At 46.4% G+C, this 10,270-nt stretch overlaps 1 protein-coding gene across 1 annotated transcript in view; it reads right to left on the reverse strand.

The window, feature by feature from the left end:
• Nucleotides 1-578: 578 nt before the first annotated feature.
• Nucleotides 579-10,270, reverse strand: part of LOC106816045 (junctophilin-1-like) — a gene marked incomplete at its 3' end in the record, with an annotated part of 30,955 nt that continues 21,263 nt past the window's right edge. The window contains exons 4-6 of the mRNA XM_014820589.1: nt 9,763-9,881; nt 2,597-3,392; nt 579-765 (exon numbers count right to left, since the gene is read on the reverse strand). Of these exons, the coding sequence (XP_014676075.1) occupies nt 579-765; nt 2,597-3,392; nt 9,763-9,881 (1,102 nt within the window). The remainder of the gene's footprint in view (nt 766-2,596; nt 3,393-9,762; nt 9,882-10,270) is intronic.

Genomic DNA, 10,270 nt, shown 5'->3' on the forward strand with positions numbered 1-10,270 from the left:
CTCTCTATCCCTCTCTCTCTCTCTCTCTCTCTCTCTCTCTCTCTCGCACCGTCTCACCGATATGCAATTCAAACCTCAACCTTCATCAAACACACGCGCTGCTCTAGCGATGTTCGGCTGAATATCGAGTGTAAGCACATTCCTCCCTGTTGTTTTTGCGCTATTCGGGACGGCGAATGCAACCCACCGTAGCAGTGAAGACTATTTCAAGTCAGCGGCGGTCGACGGTTAGAGAGAAAGCGCGCGGGAGAGAGAGAAAGAGAGCGAGATATGGCGAGAGAGAAAGCGAGAGAGCGAGAAAGAGCGAGAGAAAGAGAGAGAGCGCGAGAGAGAGAGAAAAGAGAGAGAGAAAGCGAGAGAGCGAGAAAGAGCAAGAAAAAGAGAGAGCGCGAGAGAGAGAGAGAAAGCGAGAGAGAGAGAGAGAGAGAGAAAGAGAGGGAGGGTGAGAGAGCATGANCCATAGAAAATTCGTGACGTAGTCAATTTAAGGATACAGTCAAGCTTTTATGTGAAATTTTACTGATTTTTCATTTTCATTTTGATTCGATGGCTAACACTATATAGTGCCACCTCTCTACCTGCGGCTTGTTGTCTTCACTCGCGCTACCGACAGCGTTGTGCAGATTTGCAGGCAGACGGGTAGATAGATGATCAGGGTTGCCTCTAACGCTGCTGCTGCCCCCCTGCGGCTCCGATGTAGAGTTTTGTCCCGCGGCCATCTTGTATCCCGGTAGAGTCTTCCTCGAATCTCTCTGTCGGCCATACCTGAAACATATGCATACATACTTGTTAGATATGCTTACTTGATTTGCGTATAGGTGTTAGTAGAGTGATTGTTCACCAAGGAACCACGATGGACTGAACAGTATTACGACTGTAAAAACCGTGTAACGATGGGAAATTATTACTTGACTTTGAGCGTAACTTGACTTTGGTTATTGCTGGCAAGCGCTTCAGCTTCCCGGTAATTGTACGAACTTAAGTAGAGTGGGGCGAATATTAATGGATGGCGCAGATAACATCTGTTAGAGGGTATCCGATAGTCGCTTTCGCCGCGGCTCAGATTATTGACTTGTTCGCCTAAAAACGGAAAAGCATCCCAGAAAAACCTGAATAGACGGAACAGGGAAAAAATGGCGGTGCCACGCGCGGTGCTTGCTCTCTTTCTGTCTCTCTCTCTCTCTCGTCGCTCTCATCTATCTCTCCTCTCTCTCTCTCTCTCTCTCTCTCTCTTCTCTCTCTCTCTCTCATCTCTCTCTCTCTCTTCTCTCTCTCTCTCTCTCTCTCTCTCTCTCTCTCTCCTCTCGCCTCTCTCTCTCTCTCCTCTCTCTCTCGCTCTCTTCTCCTCTCTCTCTCTCTCTCTCTCTCCTTTATCTCTCTCTTTCTCATCTCTCTCGCTCTCTCTTCTCTCTCTTCTCTCTCTCGCTCCTTTCTCGCTCTTCCTCTCTCTTCTCTCTATCTCTTTCTCTCTTCTTTTTCTTCTCTCTCTCTTTCTCTCTCGCTCATCTATCCCTCTCTCTCTCTCTCTCTACTCTCTCTCTCTCTCTCTCTCTCTCTCTCTCTCTCTCCTGCTCTCTCTCTCCTACCCCACTCTTTCTCCCTCCCCCCCCCCATCTCTCTCTCATCTCCTCTCTCTCTCCTCTCTCTTCTCTCGCACCGTCTCACCGCATATGCAATTCAAACTCCACCTTCATAAACCACACCGCGCCTGCTCTAGCGATGTTCGGCCTGAATATCCGAGTGTAAAGCACATTTCCTCCCTGTCTGTTTTTGCGCTCATTCGGCGGCGAATGCAAACCACGTAGCAGCTGAAAGACCTATTTCAAGTTCAGCGGCGCGTCGACGGTTAGAAGAGGCGGAGAAGAGAAAGAGGCGAGAGAGCGAAGAGAAGAGAGAGAGAGATAGAGAACGAGAACACTCACAGAGAGAGCAGAGAGAAGAGATGAGAGAGAGAGAGAGCTGAGAGAGAGATGAGAAAAGCGCGAGAGAGCGAGAAAGCAGCAAGAAAAGACGGGAGAGCGCGGAGAGAGCAGAGGAGGAAAGCGAGATGAGAGATGAGAGAGAGAGAAGGAAGGAGGGAGGGTGAGAGAGCATGAGAAGGGAGAGATTGGGAAGTGAGTGGGAGAGGGAGGGAGCGAGGGAGCGTCCGAGAGAGGGAGAGCATGAGAAAGGGAAGATTGGAGAGGGAGAGATTCGGGAGGGGCGAGGGAGGGAGAGTGAGCGTGCAAGAAAGGGAGAGAGCGAGCGAGAGAGAGAGAGAGAGAGAGAGCGCGAGAGAGAGAGACGAGCGTTTCCTTTCCCTCTCACCATCTCTTTCTCTGCCCATTCTCTTATTGCCCCGCTCTCTCCTCTTTTTCTTTCTTTCTATCGCTCGCACCTCTGACTATCGCACCTCCATGAGCTTTTCTTTCCATCTGTGTTTCTATCCTCTCCCCCTCTCTCTCTTTCTCCTTCCCTCTCCCCCTCCCTTCCCAATCTCCCCCTTCTCATGCTCTCTCACTCCCTCTCCCCCTCCCTCCCCAATCTCCCCCTTCTCATGCTCTCCCTCTCTCTCTCCCTCCCCCATCTCTCCGCTCTCTGAGCTATTACTATATACCTGTCACCATAGTAGTTGTGGTCATCGTAGTCGTTGCTGTAGGCGCGCTGGTAGCTAGGTCGCTGATTCTCAGTGTCGTACGAACTCCTATAATCGAGCGTCACCGACCGCCGATACGCCGGTCGCTCCCCCTGCTGGTCGTAGCGGTCATAACGACCGCTGCCGCCGACGTAGTGTCGGCCGTCGTCGTAGCGGTCGTCGGCGTAGCGGTCGTCACCAGCGAAGTGATCGTGCTCGTAGTTGTATTCGTAGTCGTAGCCGGACTTGGGCCGCTCGTCGCGCCGGTAGGGGCCTCGGTCTTCGTACATGTCCTCGTCGTGGCCGACGTCGAAGCGCGCCCGCGGCGTGGCGCTGCGGTCGTTGTCGGCGTACATGTACGTGTGCGTGTCTGCGAAGCTCAGCCGATGCTTGGCCTTCACGTCCGCCTGCCCGCCGCCATCTTGCTGTGCGCTGCTGATGCTGCTGCCGCCGCTGCTACGGTTACCGCCCGGGCTACCGTTCGGCATCGGCACGCTTAGCAACGTCGACGCCTGCTGCTGCTGCTGCTGCTGCTGCTGCTGCTGCTGCTGCTGCTGCTGCTGCTGTGGTTGCTGCAGCGCCGCGTCCAAGTTTTCCTCGATCGTACGGCTCACCGACATTTTGCCTTTGCCGCTCGGGCCCGAGGACTCGCTCGACGGCACGAGTGACTTCTTGCGAGCGAAGATCGACATGGCGCGCTGTTTGACGTGCGGTGGCTCGGCGACGTGCTGTCTCACGCCACCACCCTCATGATGACCCTTCCTAAGGAGGTCCGTACCTGCGGTGGAAGAAGCAAGGACGAGGCTCGTTCTTTGTTATTGTTATTATTATTATCTCCGCTAAGGGGTTGGCAGGAGGTTGTGTTTTCACCGGCGTGTGTTTGTTCGTTTGTGGGTTTGTAACACCGTTCTTTGTGTACAGCCTAACTAAAAAAGTTATGGACGGATTGTCATAAAATTTTCAGGATAGGTCAGAAATGGGCTAACTTAGAACTGATTAGATTTTGGTAGTGATCCGGATGCAATTAATTAATTAATTAATTAATTAATAAAATTTTCAGGATAAGTCAGAAATGGGCTAACTTAGAATTGATTACATTTTGGTAGTGATCCGGATTCCAATAGATTATTAAATTTTAGGGAAGTCAACTAATGTGGCCTAACTATTAGAATTGATGACATTTTGGTGGTGATCCGGATCCAATTAATTATTTAATTAATTAATTAATAAATAAAAATTTTTACAGAGCTGCCTTGGCGGAGGTCTAGTTATTATTATTATTATTATTATTGTTATTATTATTATTATTACTATGATTATCATCATCATTATTATCTTCTTCTTCTTCATCATCTTCTTCCTCTTCTTCATCATCATCTTCCTCCTCCTCCTTATTATCGTCATCATCATCATCATCATCATCATCATCATCATCATCATCATCATCATCATTGCTGTTATTTAGTTTGTTTATAGTCGTGTTACGTGACCAGTGTGGCGCTGTTAAACCGCTACTATATGAAAGGATTTCTATGAATTTCCAGCAATACATGTATTCAGTATTCTATATAATTCTAAATATAGTAACAAGGGAGTATAATTCTCTCTTCTATATGATTTTTTTATAGCAAAAATTATCAAGAGCTACTAATATATGTATAAATAGGTCTTGGTATTATATATATATTATATATATATTATATTATATATAAGTAAAGATCACAATCCACCGAACATCTGTAAGATAAAAAACAAAGTCAAGGTATAAGAATCACAGGTGTTAAAGTATAATTGACGAGCTTTCGAGATTAAACATCTCTTCATTCAGTGTCAGCTGACCTAAAAGCCATTTCATATTTCTGTGACCCTGATAAAAGATGTAATCTCGAAAGCTTCGTCAAGTTAAACTTTTAAACACCCTTATTCTATACCTTGACTTTGTTTTAATATATACTATATATATAAGATATATATATATGATAATTCTATATATATAATAATAATATATATATATAGTTTTTATTGTTTATCGCGGGAATGATGCGGAAACACAGTGATGACGTTGATCGGCTGCAGCTTCATAGGTAAATAGGTACAACTATGAGATCTACTTTGACACCATATCCAGTGCAGTTAACACCGACAAGTATCAGAACAAAGCATAACATGACAGCAGGTAGAACGGGAGAGGTATATAGCTAGCCACAGCACGATCGTCGCTAGAAAGCAATCCACGAGGTGGCGCTGCCGCCGTGAGACAGGCAATAATTTACAGCTAGTCGTAAACTCGTGTTAAACACTGTTAGCACACCTATAAACCACGACGAGTATTTCTCACCCAGCGCGGATTCTTCAACTCTATAGCAACATGGCAATGCTACAGCGAATCGTAGATTCTTTTTTACGGGGGCAGAAAAACATTTCTATTGTTCATCGCTGCGCCGCGCCACCTAGCGGGCTGTCTCGACATGACATGACTACACGATCGCGGCGCGCTATTTTCGAGTCGTATTATTTTGGTTAGCGGCCGCTGGTTTTTTGCGGCGCTTAAGGCAGGGAGGCTGACAGAAATGCGCTTCTGTCGATCTGACTTCTAAGTTGAACAAGATGTCTGAAGTCTGAAGATGCGTCACTACGTAAGGATCTGTACCTTGTTTACTAGCGTAAAAACTGGATACGAAAAAGCTGAATAGATACGAGAGTAAAAGATAGAGTGAGAGCGGGAGAACGATTGAAAGAGAGAGAGAGAGAGAGAGAGAGAGAGAGAGAGAGAGAGAGAGAGAGAGAGAGAGAGAGAGAGAGAGAGAGAGAGAGAGAGTAGTAGTAGTNACCGACAACCGGATCCCGACGCTGTCACACCGACAACCGGATCCCGACGCTGTCACACCGACAACCGGAGCCCGACGCTCTCGCAACCGACAAGGCGGCAGCCATGTTGTCTGCTTTGTCATGTCCTCCAAGCTCGACAGCCTCGATCCAGAGCCCACGCAGAGCAAGGTCGAGGAGCAGCAGAAGAAGTAGACTAACACGGTGACGATAGGGTAAGCTACATCGTATTTCACGGTGTATATATAGCCACAAATTCGGAAATAATTTATTAACAGTAAAATAGCTCGCGAAGTGCCGAGCAGCGCGCGAATTTTCGTAGCTAGAGTAGTATTCCAATTTCATGGTAACGGCGTCACGTGACTCAACGCGTCGAAAGGATATAGTAAGCTATGCGATGAGGAGGGCGATACGCCTATAGCCGCTTCAAAGTATGACCTCAGATGTTGCAATTTAGGGAAGCCGCATTCAGCGTGTTTTTATCCCTACCAACAGAGGCATACTACGGCACAAAAATCACCATAGTACGTAAAAAGGTGACGAACGAGCTAAAACAGCTCCGATTTCGTCACGCGTCGCGTCATTTTTGAGTCACGATTGCCGATACCATTTGGTCGATATCACGACAACGCAAAACCACGAATTCAAATTTTTAATAAACAAAGAGTTGGCTATGGATCTGTGTTTACGATATGGCTTAACCGGTGATATCTGTATTTTTATGTTTCATCGTTTGGTTGTTTGTGTTGTTGATTTCTTTTTATTAACCGATGACTGACGTGTTTTAAGCGGTAAGCTGTATCCTTGTCTCGCTCACATTCCTAGCCTTTCCATGCCGATTCGAGTTGAGCACCGATGCAGTCTGTCAACCCCCCCCCCTGTGATACGAAAATGTGCACATTTTCACTATAGACAGCTGCAGCTCCCCTCAGCCCGTTTCAAAACCGGACTTTCCATCCCTTCTCTACTCCAAGGATTTACCTCAACATCATGCCTTAGACTAACGTTTTTAACTTTTAACGTTTTTTATGTATAACTGTATTTTCGTGGGGACACGAATTCTTTCGAGAGGGAAGGAAGGATTGTTGTATGTAGGACTCGCGCAATTAGGGCTTGACGTCAATACTTCTAACTCCTGCGGCAGTTATTGTTGTTTGGTAGATAACATGGGAAGTATGCTCGTATATTATATACGTACCTACGGATAGATTACAGACAATTGCGCGTTATATGTCAGCTAATCAGTAGAAGCTGGGCGAGAAACTGGTTTGGATTGTGGGGCGTCCGGGCGCTTTTTAAAACGCGTATAAATAGACGCTCGGGGAGACGGAAGTCAGGCACCGAGTTACATGTATGCATGTATGTATGTATGTATGTAGTGTATGTATGTATGTATGTATGTATGTATATGTATGTATGTATGTAGTATGTATGTATGTATGTAGTGTATGTATGTATGTAATGTATGTATGTATGTATGTATGTATGTTATGTATGTATGTATGTATGTATGTATGTATGTATGTATGTAGTATGTATGTATGTATGTATGTATGTATGTATGATGTTATGTATGTAATGTATGTATGTATGTATGTAGTATGATGTATGTATGTATGTATGTATGTATGTATGTATGGTATGTATGTATGTAATGTATGTCATGTATGTATAGTATGTAATGGTATGTATGTATGTATGTATGTATCTATTATTATGTATTATTATGTATGTATTATATGTATGTATGGATGTATGTATGTATGTATGTTGTATGTAGTGTATGTATGCTATTGTATGTATGTATGTACTGCTATGTATGTATGTATGTAGTTGTATGTATGTATGTATGTATGTATGTATGTATGTATGTATGTATGTATGTATGTATGTATTGTATGGTATGTATGTATTATGATGCTATGTATGTATGTATGTAGTATGTATGTATGTATGTATGTATGTATGTATTGTAAAGGGCGGGGGGGGGGGGGGGGGGGGTCGGGGAGGGTTGGGGGGGGGGGGGGGGGGGGGTGATGTAATTGTATGGTATGTATGTAGTATGTATGTTGTATTATGTGGTGTGGTGTGTGTGTGGTGTGTGTATGTATGTATGTATTATGTATTGTATGTATGTATGTATGTATTATGTGATGTTATTATGTAGTATGATGTTATGTATGCATGTTGTATGGCACTGTATGTATGTAATGTATGTATGTATATGTATGCATGCATGTATGTGTGTATGTAATGTATTATGTATGTATGCAGTATGTAAGACTGCTGTATGTATGCATCGTAATTGTTGTTGTTGGTGTATGTGAAACTCTCACCTACGCACGCACGCACGCATTCACGCGCACTCGCACGCACGCACACAGGCACATACACCACGCCGCCCTTCCACGCAACGCCGGATGCACCCGCGTAGCACGAAAAACACAATCACACGCACGATCATACACACACGCACAGACACGCACGCACGCACGCACGCACGCACGCACGCACGCACGCAAGCACAGCGACGAAGGTGAAATAGTGCGCTTGCCGTCTGAGCGCCACTAATCTAGTCTCATGACTTTGTTCTCATATATTCCTCTTGTTTCTCTCTCCTTTATTCTCTCCTTTATTCATCTCTCCCGCTTCTCTCTGACGTCACGACATCGCGCCCCGTTTTTATGCGCGCACTCGAGCCTTCACATGTCTTCACATTGAACCGACAGCCATAACTGCCACATCGCTACAGATCAAAGTACGGAGAACACCGAGAAAGGAAGAGCGCTAGAGAGAAAGAGAGAGAGAGAGACAGACAGTGAGAGACAGAAAGAAAGAGAGACAGAAAGAGACATGGAGAGCGAGAGAGAGAGAGACAGAGAGACAGGGAGAGTGAGAGAGAAGAGACCAGAGAGACCAGAGAGAGAGAGAGAGAGAGAGAGAGAGCAGAGAGACAGAGAGAGAGAGAGAGGAGAGAGAGACGATAGAGAGAGAGAGTAGAAGAGAGAGGAGACAGACAGACAGAGAGAGAAGGAGAGAGAGAGAGAGAGAGAGAGAGAGAGAAGAGAGAGATGGAGGAAGAGACAGGAGACAGACAGAGAGAGAGGAGAGAGAGAGAGAGAGAGAGAGAGAGAGAGAGAGAGAGAGAGAGAGAGAGAGAGACAGAGAGAGAGAGATACACACACAGGGAGAGAGGAAGGGAAGCTACAGGAAGGAGATTCTCAGCTGTTCAACAGCTGACGTTCGGCGGCGAAAAAATATGGGCAAAAATATGCGGCGATGAAATGAGAGGCGAATCGCTGCGACTGTAGCTGAACATAATATCCACAACTTCTCCAATCGTTCAGACGAAAACTAATATCCGCATTTTAGTTAATGACGCATTATTGCACACGTACGAGCACGCGCACGCACGCACACACACACACACACGCGCGCATCCACGCACCCACGCACACACACACGCCCACACACACACACGCGCGCGCACGCACGCACGCAAACACCCACGCACTCACGCACGTACGCACGCACGCACGTACACACACACGCACCCACTCACCCACACGCACGCGCGCACTCGCCCACGCACACACGCGCGCGCACGCACCCACGCACACACGCACACACACACACGCACATACGCACCCACGCACGTACGTACGTACGAACGCACGCACGATGCTTTTAGAACTGGTCATGTCAACATGGTCTTACGCTCTCGAATAATAATAAACTGTTACTAATATCGCAGCTGTGCGCGCATGCGCGGCGGTTGTACGGTGGCGGGCTGCGCGCGCCGTGAGTTTCCCACCCCCGCATCATCAATCATTTCTCATTCCTAACCCTAACCCTAACCCTAACCCTAACCCTAACCCTAACCCTAACCCTAACCCTAACCCTAACCCTAACCCTGACCCTGACCTTAACCCTAATCCTAACCCTAACCCTAACCATAACACTGACCCTAACCCTGACCCTAACCCTAACCCTAACCCCAACCCGCGCTACTATAATAAACAGGGACGTGACTGCCACAGTGTCTGTGACACAGCGCACGCCTGCCTGCACGTCTGCCTGCCTTCCTGCTTGCCTGCCTGCCTGCCTGCTTTCCTACCTGCCTGCGTGCCTGCCTTCCTCGGATTTCATCATAAGGTTAAGAATAAGTTTATAGTAAGTTAAAATCGAAATATATTAACCTGCTAACGTCCGTATTAGCAGCCAGTCTAGCTATTTTTGTCAATGTGAATGCGGTTGTGAGTGATATCGCAGGCTTATGCAGGGATGCAACAGGGAGTGCAGGGTTAAGGATGCTGACTCACCGGGTTGGTGGAATTCGGGGGCGAACTGTTTGGCGGAGCTGCGCGCCCGCTCCGAGTTCTCACGTGCTCGCTTCGCCATCTCAGTCGCTTCCTGTGACTTCTGCCGCGCTGTCGCCGTCCTGCCGACACAAACACATGACAGTAGTATTCAAAGTGGTAGTAGTGTTGGTGGTAGTAGAAGTAGTAGTAGTAGTAATAATAATAATAATAATAATAATAATAATAATAATAATAGTAGTAGTAGTAGTAGTAGTAGTAGTAGTAGTAGTCGTCGTTGTTGTCGTCGTCGTAGTAGTAGTAGTAGTAGTAGTAGTAGTATTAGTATTAGTATTAGTAGTAGTAGTAGTAGTAGTAGTAGTAGTAGTAGTAGTAGTAGTAGTAGTAGTAGTAGTAGTAGTTAGTTAGTAGTACGTCGTCGTCGTCGTCGTTACGTACGTACGTACGTACGTACGTACGTTACGTTCGTACGTACGTTACGTACTACGTTACGTACGTTACGTACGTTACG

Source organism: Priapulus caudatus, unplaced genomic scaffold, assembly GCF_000485595.1.
Source record: "Priapulus caudatus unplaced genomic scaffold, Priapulus_caudatus-5.0.1 Scaffold1269, whole genome shotgun sequence".
In the NCBI taxonomy this organism is placed as follows: domain Eukaryota; kingdom Metazoa; phylum Priapulida; class Priapulimorpha; order Priapulimorphida; family Priapulidae; genus Priapulus; species Priapulus caudatus.